General features: G+C 46.9%; 1 protein-coding gene across 2 annotated transcripts in view; it reads left to right on the forward strand.

Annotated features, from left to right (window-relative positions):
- The window catches only part of LOC135106038 (mucin-2-like), a 17,247-nt gene extending 2,826 nt beyond the window's left edge, over positions 1–14,421 (forward strand). Inside the window, exons 2-3 of one of the 2 annotated variants that reach the window (XM_064014833.1) lie at positions 7,384–11,473; positions 12,653–14,416. In XM_064014833.1, coding sequence (XP_063870903.1) covers positions 7,384–11,473; positions 12,653–12,933 — 4,371 coding nt within the window. In that variant the 3' untranslated portion in view covers positions 12,934–14,416. Of the gene's footprint in view, positions 1–7,383 lie in introns of both variants that reach the window. The other variant, XM_064014832.1, reaches the window with a different exon arrangement.
- The last annotated feature ends 579 nt before the right edge of the window (positions 14,422–15,000 follow it).

The raw sequence follows: 15,000 nt of genomic DNA on the forward strand, positions 1-15,000 counted from the left end.
ACTATCAGGAAGGAGAGCAAGAGAGAACACTGGAGAAACAAGAAGCTTTAGTAGAACAGAATTTAGGAAGACTGCAGTGAACATAAGAGCATAAGTCACAACACCGCTAAGGCGACCCACACAAGGCGGCTCCTGAAACATGACAAGGTGTGCTGCAGCGGAAGATCATGTCCGGCTGTCTGATGAAGCACTTACAGGTTACTCCGCGTCATCTCCCTCCGTCAGTGTCACGTGTGGTGTGTACAGGAAGCAATATCGTCCTGCTCTGGAACTCCTATTGTAAATTTCACTGTAAGCTTCTTTCCTTTTATTGTTAACATCTATAAGGACATATGAATCTAATGGACGTTGAACACAGCCATCAGAAATTAATCAGTAGAGCAGACTGCCTCAGCTTTTACTCATACAGATCGAACTATATAGGTTCTAAAAACTTCATTCTTAAAGGTTGGAGTCCATCACGTGATTTCCAAGGCTGTAGAATTACCCGTAACGTCTTGTTTCAACTGGCTGTAGTGCCACAAGAATACCTGTATGGTTGTAATGCTAGTTAACCAAGAAATTTTGCATCATCAGTAGGGAAAAACTTCTATTAGAACCTGTTTGATCATCTCAGTTGCTCTTAATATTAGTTCTTATGAGAGCCCAGGCATGCTTTATACAGGGACTGCCACGTGATGGCTTCCTTACAACTTCCCTTGTGTTCTATGTTCTTAAGTTACAAGTAATGGAGGTAAGACCCTGAATCGTTTAAGAATACGGGTCTTGGTGGTCAGGTAGAAGGTAATACAGCGCAGGTGAGAAGGTCAGGAGCACGTCAACTATATGCTCCGTTACATTTTTTACAGGAGAAACAATGTCTCTTTTTCCTATATTTCTTTTTTCCTTGGGTCTTCCCTCTTTGTACATAAGAACGAACAAGAAAAATATCTGACCGCAGAAATTTCATAGCGTAAGGAGAAGAATGGAATGTGTGTGTGTGTGTGTGTGTGTGTGTGTGTGTGTGTGTGTGTGTGGTGTGTGTGTGTGTGTTTTCATAACCTTCGTTTCCGCGATGTTGCCTCTCCCATGAATGTTTTGTAAGACTGAACGTAACACATGATTTGCGTGTGTGTGTGTGTGTGTGTGTGTGTGTGTGTGTGTGTGTGTGTGTGTGTGTGTGTGTGTGTGTGTGAACAGTGTGACATGCTAAACCCTTTGTGTCTTCTCTCGTTATTATTCAAGTTTTTCCTTTTTTTTCCCTTCTCATTTTTTTTCTACAACAATAACAACAACAACAACAACAACAACTACTACTACTACTACTACTACTACTACTACTACTATTACTACTACTACTACTACTACAGCAACAACAACAACTACTGCTACTACTACTACTACTACTACTACTACTACTATTACCACTACTACTTCCTTCCTACACACACACACACACACACCACACACACACACACACACACTGTTGCAACAAAACTTTCCTTCCTTCTCCAAATCAAGTCAAATGAGAACCAATTTGAAACCAAAGAATTTCCATTTTCCTCTCTCTCTCTCTCTCTCTCTCTCTCTCTCTCTCTCTCTCTCTCTCTCTCTCTCTCTCTCTCTCTCTCTCTCTCTCTCTCTCTCTCTCTCTCTCTCTCTCTCTCTCTCTCTCTCTCAGTATTACATCAACATACAAATTCTCAACACTTATGACAATTCTTACTAATCTTCTCTTTTCTCCTCCTCTTCCCTCTTCTCTTCCTCCTCCTCTTTCATCTTCCTCTTCTCTCCTCCCCTCCTTTCCTCTCCTGCTTTTCGTTGTCTTGTCTGCCACTCTTCTCCTCTTCCTCTTCTCCCCTTCTCTCCCATTCTTTCTTCTCTCCTCCTTCTCCTCCCATCTTCTTTCCTCTCCTGACTTTCTTATCTTTTCTCCCACCCCTCTCCTCTTCGTCTCTTTCCCTCCTCAACCATTCTTTCATCCTCATCTTCCTTTCCCCTTCTTTCCTCCCTCTTGTCTTTCCTGTCTTTTCTCCCACTTCTCCCCTTTCCTTATTCTCCTTTGCCCTTCACTCCTTTCCCTCTCCTTCCTCTCTCACGAAAATGAGAATGAAAACGGAGGAAAAATAGGACAGAGTTTTCCCTCTTCTCTCACTCGCTTCTTTGTTAACTTTTTTTTTTGTTTTTCCTTAAGGTGAAAGATGAGTTGCTTCTTTTATTTCACTACTCTTAAGTAAGTTTTCCTTTTTTTTTCCTTTTTTGTGTAGGTATTTATTTTTTTTTATTTATTTATTTTTATTTTTTTTTAACTAGGAGTCTTGTTGTTGATTCCCACTTGACAAAATTTAGAAACACACCGACCTGTAGAAGTTGTGTTTTTTTTTTTCTTTTCTTCGTATTTTCGTTTTTATTTGCTATCTTTTTTTATTTTAGTTTTTTTTTCTTTAATAATTCAAGGAGATTATCCCCCAGGGGCAACGTGGCCAAAATAAGAGAAGAAAAGAAAAGAAAGTGAAAATGCAGTCATTTTTATATTTTATTTCCATCACTTCCTTCGTATTTTTTTGCTTTTTTTTATTTTTTTATTTTTTCTTAATTATTTACATTAATCCTCTCCAGAAAAAAGTGAAAACGCAATTATTTTTCAGGTTTAATCATTTAACTTTTCTTTCCTTGAAGGGGGAGGATTTGAAATAATGAAAAACGACGATAATTCTTGAATGATTCGTAACCGCAATGATAAGAATAAAAAAACGTGGCTATGTTAAAAAAAAGGATGATAATGATGAAGAATAACAAAAAGAAGAAGAGGAGGAGGAACAAGAACAAGAGCAAAAAGTAAGAAAACAAAGAACAAGTGCCAGAAAAAGAGATCAAGAGCAACAACAGCAACGAAACCAAGAAACAGACACACACACAGACACACACACACACACACTTGCACAAACACACACACACACACACACACACACACACACACACACACACACACACACACACACACACACACACACACACACACACACACTTGGACAAACACACTTTCCCGCCACATCAAACACACCACACCACACACCACCACTCAAACAAGCACCCAGCCCAGCTTTTCATTTACACAAGCACGGGAATTTTGAATCGAGGCGAGCAATTTCGTGACTTCCTTCTGTGTTCCCTCTCTAGTGAACTGCCGCCGGACGCCACTTCGCCAAGCATACCTGTGGCTAATGAGGGAGTGTGTGTGTGTGTGTGTGTGTGTGTGTGTGGTGTGTGTGTGTGGAGGAGCACCAGGTGTGGCGACAGGTGGACTGCTGCTGCTCCTCTTGTTGTTACTCTTGCTCTCGTTGTTGTTGTTATTAATGGTTTTCCACGTGACAGGGTGGGAAGCATGTGTGTGTGTGTGTATATATCTATCTTTCTATCTATCCTTTCTATCTATCTATTGTGCTATCTATCTATCTATCTATTGTGTTATCTATTTATCGTATTTATCTATTGTTCTATCTATCTATCTATCTGTCTATCTGTCTATCTGTTGTGCTATCTATCTACCTATCTAACTATCTATCTAACTACCTACCTATCTATCTGCTTATTTACCTCTCTATCTACATATCAACCTATCTGTCTGTCTGTCTGTCTATCTATCTGTCTCTTCATCTATCTATGACAATTCAAAAACAACATTCACAGGCACTTTCACAATGCGTTTTTTGTTTTCTCTCTCATTTCTCCCTCTCTATTACACGCACTATCTTCCCCACTCTTCTCTAATACACTCTACCAGCCCTCCTCGTCTCTTCTGACCCAATATTATAAGTCATAGCTCAAATCCCCCACCAGTCTCTCTTTCTCTCGTCAACACAAAATACGCTTTTCTCCCATAACTCATAAACTTACATATACTGCCATAATTATCTCTCATATACTCTTTTATTGCAAATTTACCACCTTTTCTCTCGTCTCTTAACTCCTTCTTATAACTTCAAACCCTACTAATCTTTCTCTAGTCACCACAAAACTCTCATGTACCCTCCGTAATCCCATAATTCTCTCTCATACGCTGTTTATTGCAAGTCTCTATCATCTACTGTATACTCTCCTCGTCTATACTTCGCTCTATATATCATCCACATCTTTCCTCTCGTAACCTCGTGGCTTTCAGTCCCATATAACTCTCTTAATTCTCTCCCTCCCTCATGTGGTGCTCCCTACGACTTTCTATACTTGTACTCTTCCTCTTCCCACGGCCAGGTACCGCCAGCCAACCCTCAAAGGTGGAAAATACTTAGCGTTATTACTGACGACAGGACTAGAAGTAACATGTTCAAATTTGATAGATATTTAGAAGAGAAATAAGAAAAAACTGGTTCTCAAATCGAGTGGCAGGTGAATGGAACAGACTCATTAATCAGGCTGCTAGTGCCGAGTCAGTAGTAGGTTTCAAAAGATAAGATAAATTTATGAATAAGAATTATAGATGGGAACAAGTAGGTGTGTTTCATACGAGGGGGAGCGTCACGTGTCAGCCAGATGAGTTTCTGCAGCTTCCCTTGTGTTCTTGTGTTCTTTTCTTCTTCTTCCTCTACATCTTAATTATTTTTAGTTGAAACACGTAAGCATGTTTTATACGCACAGGGACTGCCACATGTACACTCTTTTTTTTCTTACGCCTTTTTTTCTTTCTTCTTTTTCTTAATGTGTTTCTTCTTGGTGGAAACACGCTAGCATATTTTATACAGGGACTGCCACGTGTAGGCCTGATGGCTTCTCGCAGCTTCCCTTGTGTTCTTAGGTTCTTACAGCAGCAGATGTTACGCCACCCAGCATCACTGTTATGACGCAACGCAGGTGTCTAATTGAGCGTAACGTGAATTCAGGTGCGCTAGTGTCTGTCTGTCTGTGTGTGTGTCTGTCAGCGTCGTGAGTTTGTCTGTACCTTTCCCTCTGCTTCATTACGTAATATTTCGCTTGTTTTCGAGTGATTATGGTTCTTGTCGTGTTTTGTTTTTGTTTCGTTATGTTTCTCATTTATTTATTCATTTATTTGTTTATGGTTTGAACTCAGTGACATAAGAGTGACTCACAGTGACCTACAGTGGCATACGTAGAGTGACTTATAGTATAGTGATTTAAGATGATTTAGTGACATATTGACGTATAAGTATTTAAAGTGGCTTAGAGTGACTGATAGTGACACAGTGATTTAGAGTTTAGATTTAGGGTTTAGTTATTCATTTTCTCCTCAGATAGTGATTTTTTTCTGATTAATTTTCTGTCATTCATTTCCATTTAGTTATTTTTTTATTATTTATTCAGTTTTAAATTAATCTTCTCAGTTGTTCTTTTCTTTCAGTTAGTTATTATTAATCTCATTAGTTATTTACATATTTCAAGTACTTTTCATTCTCTCTCTCTCTCTCTCTCTCTCTCTCTCTCTCTCTCTCTCTCTCTCTCTCTCTCTCTCTCTCTCTCTCTCTCTCTCTCTCTCTCTCTCTCTCTCTCTCTCTCTCTCTCTCTCTTCATAACTTTCTCCCTCCCTCCCTCCCTCAAGACGAGTTTCCCCTGCCTCACTTTTCCCATGGGTGCAGTGCTCTCCGCCTCACCATCATCGTCACCATCACCATCATCATTGTCATCATCACTGCCACTGTCACTATATCACTATCTTCAACATCATCATCATCCGTGTCACTGTCATCTTTATCATCATCACTATTATCATCATCATCATCACCATCATTACGCTCGCCATTATTGTCATCATCCTTATCATAATCACTATCATCATCATCATCATCATCATCATCATCATTGTAATCACCTTCGTTCTTGCCACTATTGTTTTTGCAGTATCATTACTACTGCTACTACTACTACTACTATTACTACTACTAATAATAATAATAATAATAATAATAATAACAATAATAGTAATGCTAACTAATCATTATATGTATGAACAATCTCTCTCTCTCTCTCTCTCTCTCTCTCTCTCTCTCTCTCTCTCTCTCTCTCTCTCTCTCTCTCTCTCTCTCTCTCTCTCTCTCTCTCTCTCTCTCTCTCTCTCTCTCTCTCTCTCGGAAGTCAGCAGTTACTCCACTAACACACACTCAAAACGAAAAAAAAAAAAACAAGTCATGATGATGCAGACTTGACAGAATTATGAAACCACAACACTGACAATAATAAAAAAGAAAAAAAAACACACACACACACTCAAACCTGGGAGGCAAATGTTAGCGTCGCTTAAGTAAAAGTTAAGTAAAGGAGGATGAGAAGAAGGAAGGAGTGAGGCGGGGCAGAGCAGGTGAAGAGGAGGTAGAGACAGCAAGCGTAAGACGAGCGTATAGTTATGGTGATATGATAGAAGTAATTTGACGGGTTAAAAATGGTTCACACAGAGACATAAATCAGGGTCTCTTAGTCAGTTAGAACACAAATCCATAATAACAAAGGAAGCTGCAAGAAACCACCACTCGTTAGGCCTACAAGTGGCAGCCCCTCGACGAAATACACCTACCTATTTCCACTATCATCCTCATCCACAAACCTGTCTATTCTTTTCAAGCTCTGTATTGACTCAGCACGAACAACCTGATTACGGAATCTATTCCAGTCATCCACCACTCTACCTGAGAACCAGTTTCCTTCTATCTCTCTTTTTTAAATAATACTTGACCCCTTTACTTTTATTCCTCTCCTGATTACTAAACCTGAAGATCTTGTCTCTGTAGCTCTGTAGAATCTAGAACTCCCTGTCTGCTTCTGTATCTTCTAACTATGATTTTAACTCTTTCAGGAGAGAGAGGTTTCATTATGGAGGATCCTTTCAAAAGTACTCTTTAGGCACAGGCATCTCCAGTAGGCCTCCTCTTTTTTTTTTCTTTTGTTTCGGAGGCGGATCTTTTTAGTTGCCCTTGGTGAAGAAGAAAATCACACTTGTTAAATTCCATATGCCACTCACGCACCGCCGTCAGATTTCCGGACCTTGAGAGGGAGAAGTGAAAGAAAGTGCAGGTGACAAGACGTCTGGAGGAACCTGTACATAACGCACCTGGAGACACGCAACACCTGGAAAACATCACATGCTTCACCTGAGGACGCACCAACATTGCACCTGTACACTGTGATAAACACTTTCCCCCATCCTTCTCCCCTCCCTTTCTCTCCTCCTCCTCCTACGTCAGAAGTTTATATTTCCCTGAATTTTCACTTTCTACCCGAATAATTACGTACTTCCATGGAGTAAGGACTGGACAAAATCAAAATTTCACTTGACTCTTATTGCTCTTTCTCTCCTTACTTCCTTCACATATACAGTCCATTTATACGTACTAAGCAGACAAATTTTAGCAGTGAAAAGGTTACGACATCAGACTACTTAACTTCTCTCCTTCATTTCAGGTGGCGGTTGCGGTGGTGGTGTCGGCGCTGCTGCTGTGTGGTTCCCAGGCGGAGAGTGAGCAGGAGACCCCAAGTGACGCAGTGCTACATGCCGTGACGCTGCTGCAGGGGGTGTCAACGATGCGCACCCCTTCACTCACAGAGGAGAGGAGGCTGACGAGGACCAGGAGCCGCCTTCCCACGCCCAACCGCATCGACACAGGAGGAGGAGGAGGAGAAGGAGCAGGAGGAGGAGAAGGAGGTGGTGGTGGTGAAGGAGGAGGTGGAGGAGGAAGAGGAGAGGATGTATTAGGAAAAAGAATAGGAGCAGTGGAAGAGGATAAAGTAGGAAGAAGAATAGGAGGAGGAAGAGGAATACTGGAACGAATCCAAAGAAGAAGAGAAGAAGAAAGAAACAGAAGACGAGGAAGAGGAAGAGGAAGAGAAGAAAAGGAAAAAGGAGAAAAACAAGAAAAACAAAACGGAGAAAAAGAAGAAAAAGAAGGAGGCAAAGAAGACAAGCAAGAAGGAGGAGAAAAAGAAGGCAAAGATAAAGAAGAAGAAGAAGAAAAAGTCAAGGACAGCAACACTTTAGCATCAGCATTCGGCCGGCGTGCTAAGATCTCACGAACAAGGGTCTCCTCCTCGCCCATCAAGCCCACCACGCCCTCACTCAGACGCGGAAGAGTACGAACACCCACCACATCCACGACCGAGCAGACAAACACCCCCTCCACATCCACACCCAGGCGGACAGAGACCCCTTCCACATCCTTATCCACACATGGGCAGACACAGACCCCCTCCACTTCCTTACCTAAAAGTGGACGAAGACAGAGGCTCTCCACAACCCCCTCCACCTCCTCACCAGGGCGGGGGAGAACACAGGATCAGAGCAGCAAGGAGCCAGAGCCGCAGCGCCTCGCCCCGGGTACTCCCAACGCTGTAGAGGGAGAGGACAAAGACGAGGTGGTGGTCTCAACGACGTACAAGAAAGGGCGCCGCGGTCGAGCTCGTATAGTGAAGGTGAAGAGGCCGGTGGGTACGGTTGAGGATAAGGAGGTGGCGGGGGAGGTACAGAAGGTGGGAGAGGGGGAGGTACAAGGCAGGGATCTTGTGAGAGAGGTGGGAAAGATGGAACAGGAAGTGCAGGGGAGGGAGCTTATGAGGGAGGTGGAAAAGGTGGAACAGGAAGTGCAGGGGAGGGGGCTTGTGAGGGAGGTGGAAAAGGTGGAACAGGAAGTGCAGGGGAGGGGGCTTGTGAGGGAGGTGGAAAAGGTGGAACAGGAAGTGCAGGGGAGGGAGCTTGTGAGGGAGGTGGAAAAGGTGAAACAGGAAGTGCAGGGGAGGCAGCTGGTCAGGCAGGTGAAGGTGGAAGAGCAAGTGCACGGGAGGGAGTTCCTGGAGGAGGAGGAGGAGAAGGTGGTGGAGGAGCCAGACTACTTCGAGCTGGCGGCCATCACGCCCTCCAACGTGCAGTCCCTGGCGTGGGGCAGGAAGCTGGGGTCGCTCAAGGCAAACTCCCACTCCCTCAAGCCCCTCACTCAGACAACAGAGGCTAAGACGACGCCGCGCCCACGCTCACCCACACGCCGCCCCGTCTCCCGATCTACCACACCCAGTCCTGCCTCTCCCTCCACCACGCGGCGCCCTCCCTCCCGCGCCACCACCACCAGCACCACCACGCCGTCCCCCACCACCACGGAGCCTGAGGCCACCACCTACAGGCCGGGCAGCAGGCGGGGCTCCTCCAGCAGGCGTCGCGGCAAGAGCAGGGGTACCACCAGCAGAGACAGACCCAGCAACTCCCGCACACCCAGTAGAGGTGGCGGCAGAACGCGTCCCTCCACCTCCTCCAAGGACACGCCTCGAGGGGCAGACGCCACCCGCACCACCAGTGTCAAGCAAAACTCCGCCGGCGACGCCCCTCGACAAGTGGTGGAGGACGTGCCGCGCCTCCCAGCCGATTCGCAGCAAGAGACAGGGGCACAAGACAGCTTCCTCACGCCGCGCCCCACGCCCTTCCCTCAGGTGTCCCCCGCCACGCCAAACTTCCTCGGGCGCCCGCAAGTTGGTGCCTCCGTCATCACCCGTCGCCCACCTACTGGCTCCGCCTCCCCCACAGGCATCCCTCCAATCACAGCCCTCAACACCTTCACCTCGCCCGTCCCCCCGACCACCTTCAGCTCCCCCTTCCCCTTCGTCAGCACTCCCTTCGCCCCACAGAGATTCATCCCCACCAGCATCCCCGTGGTCACCTCCCCCAGGCCCATCTCCTTCTCTCGACCGGTAGTCTTCACCCCGAGCGTCACCCCGTCCCCTTTCGCCTCCGTCACGCCAAGCATCTTCACCGCCATCAACACAGCCACGCCGTCACCCTCCTCCTCCTCCTCCTCCTCCTCGTCATCATCATCATCGCCGTCACTTCCCTCCTCCCGCCCTCCCTTCACCGTTTTCAATCCCTCTCGGCTTCCTGCATCCAACCCAACACTTCCTGCGACAGTCACCACATCGCAGCCGCTCTCCTTCACCACGCCGCGGCCGCCCTTCGTCACCACGCCCTCCCCAACCTTTGTCACCACGTCCCACCCTGCCTTCGTCACCACCAGTCGCCCTTCCTTCGTCAGATCTCGCCGTCCAGACATCACAACCCAGCGGCAGCCCACGCAGCCATCTACAGGGCAGCCGCTCAACTCCTTCAACCCGCAGTTTAACCCCGTGAACTTTCAATTCCTGCCGTTCTTTGAGTCCACCAGGATCAGGTCCCGCCAGGATGAGTCTAGCGATGTTCCTTCAGGCTCCTCCCTCAGTAGCAGCACCCAGGGGCAGCCAGGCACCACCACCACCGTCAGCTTCGTTTCCCCGCACGCCAACAACCCGACACTTCGCCCCGTCTTGCTCAGCACTCCTTCTCCACCGACCCCTTCAAGAGTGTCAAGGCCCTCACAGTCCCCCTTCCATCACGCTGCCTTCCCCTCCCCACTGAGAGCCTCCCCAACCTCCCCGAGCTTCTCCCCAACACCCACGCCATCCAGGCTTGGCTTCACGCCTTCCCCTGCAGCGTTTGTGTTCCGGCAGCCCTCGTCCCCTCCCTCAGGGCCCCGTGTCACCTTCTCCACGCCATCACCAAGAGGCCAAGTCACTTTCTCCACGCCGTCCCCAGGTCATCGCCGCCTCCCCACGTCCCCTGCCCCAATAACTCACCAGCAACCCTCGTCCCAGACCCCAGGACACCGCGTCACCTTCTCTACGCAGTCCCCACGGGGTGAAGTCACTTTCGCCACGCCATCACCAGGACCCCACGTCACTTTTTCCAACCCTTCCCAAGGATCCCGTCGCTTCTCCACATCCCCAGCTCCACTGATCCCTCAGCAGCCATTCTCCCAGAACCCAGGGCCCCGCGGTACCTTCCCCACGCAATTTCCAAGGGGCCAAGTCACTTTCTCCACGCCTTCCTCAGTGTCCGGTCGCTTCCCCACGTCCCCAGCTCCAATAATCCATCAGCATCCCACCTCGCAGCCCCCAGGCCCCCGCGTCACCTTCGCACCTCTGGGGCCCTCTGAAAGAACCTCCGAGGGCGTGGACATCGAGCAGGAGGACAGGAGCAGCTCCTTCAGCTTCCTCAAGATGGGACACCAAGGCACCAGAAACCACATTCAGGACAGACCAAGGGGGCCGCAGGTCACCTCCACGCCCACGTCCACCCCCACCTCTATGGCGCCATTCTTCCGCTTCTTCTCCACCGAACGGCCTCCACGCGCCCCATCCACCACGCCTGCGTCCCCCACACCCTCCACGACGCCCTTCAGCAGCTCGTTCCTCAGCTTCAGCGTCCCGACCCCCGCCTCTTCAGCGCCTCCCATAGACAGGACTACAGCCTTCACCGCTCGCCCCACGCAGACCCCGACGACAGTTCTCACCCCCGACAACCTTCTCCTCCTTCCCCAGGCCACGTCCCCCCAGACCAGAGACACCTTCAGAATCACGACGCCCTCACCCCCATTCCCTCAGCCTCGCGTCACTAGACCAGCCTCTCCTTTCCTTGCCGCCTTCGGAAACCTTCTCTCTGTAGCGGCGGACCGAGGACTGCACAGGGGCGCCCACGTGGGAGGTAAAGATAGCACTGCATCACCCAGCACGCCCACACCCACCACGGTTATTCCCAACAATCACAACACACACCCACGCACCCTTGTAGCTGGCAATATTCTGAATGGTGATGCAACTCAAGGGAACACCAACACACACACTGCTGTTGATGGCGATGCAGTGATGGATATTGCAGCTGCACTTAACAGAGACATCCCTCGAATCACCAGTAGTAGTAGCGATAGTCGTGGTAGTAGTAGTAGTGGTAATAGTAGTAGAGGGCGAGGTAGGAATAGAAACAGTAACCTCCTCTCCTCTTCTTCCTTATCTTCTCCTCCCTCCTCCTCCTCCTCCTCTTCCTCCTCCTTCTCCTTCGTCAGCAGTAGTAGGGGTTCAAATTTCAAAGGTGACAGCAGTGGAACACAACAACCCACCAAAGAAAACGTGAAAGAAAACGAAGATACACGAAGGGAGAGTAATATAGACACCGAGACTAAGAACAGGGGTAACTTAGCTAGACTTTCAGCTGAACCAAACCAAAGAACACCTACTAACATTCCTACAACTGACATAAGTAGTCTTGGCAGTAGCAGCGTTAGTAACAGAGACAGTGGAAGTTCTAGAGGGGTCACTAAGGACACGAACAGACTCACTAGCTCTGGAAACAAGGACAAGAACAAGAACACAGCCAGGAGAAGTCAAGTTAGGTTCCTGGACAAAATTAGGGAAGAAATAGGAAAGGTTATTGAGGGAATGAGAGAGACTGAGAAGGTGGGGAGGGAAAGTAAGGAAGGGAGGGAGAGTAAAAAGCTCCCCACACCACCAATAATACAATTTGGGGGGTTTATACCAATGAAATCCCCACCAACCCCACATCCCCAACGCCTCCCCTCTTTAAGTATAACATCCTCCCCTCCAGCCTTGCCTCCCTCATCCCCCTCCCCTCACCGCCCTCGCCCTTCACCCAGAGCTATCCCTTCTCCCCTCTCCGCCGTCCTCAAGCCCCTCCCCTCTCAGAAACTAACGGGAGGGGAGAGGAAGGCCCGCCTCACCCACACTGCCTCTCCCTCACGTCCCTCCACCAGCGCAGGACCTCGCACCCCCTTCCCTACGTCTCCCACTCATAGACCCTCACCACAACCCACAGTAACCACACTAACCACACCACAATCAGCTGTTTTCTCTCTCTCCCCCACCACAGTGACTGCCACGCATGCCCCACCACCACCACAACCACCACAACTACTACCACAATCGCAACCACTACTGCAACGACCACCACGACCTGTAACCTCAACACCCACGACCTCACGACCACAGAACACCCCGCCAATCCAAGCCCACGCCACACCCAACGGTCTGACTGCCTCGCTAGCCACGCCCCACGCCGCCCGCGACCTCGCACGCCAGGCAGCCAACACGGGGAAGTCGTTCATATTCTTCCGCACTGGTGATAACATGTACCAGGTGTTGTGGCAGTGACCAGGTGACCGCCAGACCGCCAGGTGAGACAGATGACCAGGTGAGACTTGGTGAAAACCCCCTTTTTTTTTATTTTATTTATTTTTATTTTTTTTCTATATATATTTTTTGAGTGGGGTCTGTTTTTTTTTCTTTCAGCTTATTCTTTTCTTTTTCTTTTATAATAGAATGTTATTTTAAGTGCGTTTTCTTTTCTTCTCTCTCTCTCTGTTATTCTTTTTTTTTTCTTTTTTTTTTCTGACATTTTTGTTGTTGTTCTTGTCCAGAGTCTCCTCTTCATAAAGATACGTGATGTCAGGTGATGTAAGCCTCAATATTCTTTGATATTCTACATCTCATGCAAACCTTCGATCTACTTTCTGTATTCCTTCCTTCCTTTTTTTTTTCTCTCTTTTTTCTTTTTCTTTTTTCGATATCTTAATTTTCTCTCCCTTATGTTGTCAACTTAATTCCCTTCTTAATTCTCGACTTTATGTAAATTTTTTGTCTATTTCATCTATTTTATCATTCCTTTTCCTTCAACTTCTATTCTCCCTCAGTCTTCCTTTTCTTTCTTTTTTTTTGTTTAGTTCCTAAGTTTCTGCTTCTCCTCCTTCTCCTCCTTCATCTCCTCTTCATACTCCTATACAAAATCTCCTTCACCTTTCCATTCTCTCTCTCTCTCTCTCTCTCTCTCCAAGGCAATCCTGTCCCGTTATTTATGGTGTTTCCTTGTGTCTAGTCAAGAGTTCAAAGTGGTGATGACTGTATTACGTCGACTTGAAATGTGTGGTGTGGTGTGGTGGTGTGTATGGTGTTGCTCTCTCTCTCTCTCTCTCTCTCTCTCTCTCTCTCTCTCTCTCTCTCTCTCTCTGTTATGATGTAAATTTCTCTCCTTTGAACAAACCATGTAAATAATATATTACTGCATTATGGATATATCTTTTTATAAATAAACATAACTAAATAATGCTACTTCCAGATTAGTTTAGTTTACCCTTATTTTATGAACGGTTGGAACTTCACAGAGAACTATATTTTTAAAAGGATGACTACAGTAAATTGATTTCTTATACATGTGACGCTTAGGTGAAAATACTGATACGGAAAACAGATACGTAGAATTTAAATGAGAAAGAAGAACGGAATAAAGGAGATAAAAAAAAAATTTACCTTTCAATGAGGAGGAAGCAAATGAAGGAAAATAGAAGAGAAAGAAAAGGAGTATATCAGAAGAAAGAAATAAAAAAAGAAAAAAAGAACTCTTACGTAGGAAAGGGAAAAGAAATTAAAAGTAAGGGAAGAAAATAATTAAGTAAAGAGTTAAAACACGAAAAAAAAAAAAAAACAGGAATATATAATATGGGAAGAGTCTTGCGAAAATAAGATACATTTCGATCAACAACGGACCATAACGGAACGGGACGGAACAGAACAAAGCAGAGGCAAATGACGGAACGAGATGGAAAGAAGAAGAAGGTAACGGATCTGAAAGGAACGAAACGGAGCAAGGCAAAGACCACCTTACAATCACACTCTCATCTTCCCTTCACTCTACACACACCTCCTTACACTCCTCTCCCTTCCTCATCCCCTCTCTTCACCAACACCTGTCCTCTTCTGTCATCATCTCAGTATAACACCCACATCATTATCTCCCCTTCATCGCCCTCTACACGCTCTCGCCCTAATCCCATCTCAACACGTAGGCACCAAAGCGTCGCCGCCTCTACTGAACTCCCTAACATCCTGCACAGGCCACGTAGCTCCGATCATAAGCGCATTCCTGTCTTGCTGAGCCGACTTACACAGTGGAGAACTCTTTACGCAGTGCTTAGTTAGACTTACGGGGCGGCACGCGTGTGATGGTGACTGTGATTGATGGGGGCTTATGTAAACAATTACTGGGGTGGTGGAGGGAGAGAGAGGGGGGTAGGAGGGACAGGAAAGCGTGGGTTGGAGGGATGTAGAGAGAGAGAGAGAGAGAGAGAGAGAGAGAGAGAGAGAGAGAGAGAGAGAGAGAGAGAGAGAGAGAGAGAGAGAGAGCCACGTATGTATGTGCTATAATCTATCACTAATTTTGTTGTT

This window comes from Scylla paramamosain, chromosome 12 (genome assembly GCF_035594125.1).
Source record: "Scylla paramamosain isolate STU-SP2022 chromosome 12, ASM3559412v1, whole genome shotgun sequence".
Classification (NCBI taxonomy): Eukaryota; Metazoa; Arthropoda; class Malacostraca; order Decapoda; family Portunidae; genus Scylla; species Scylla paramamosain.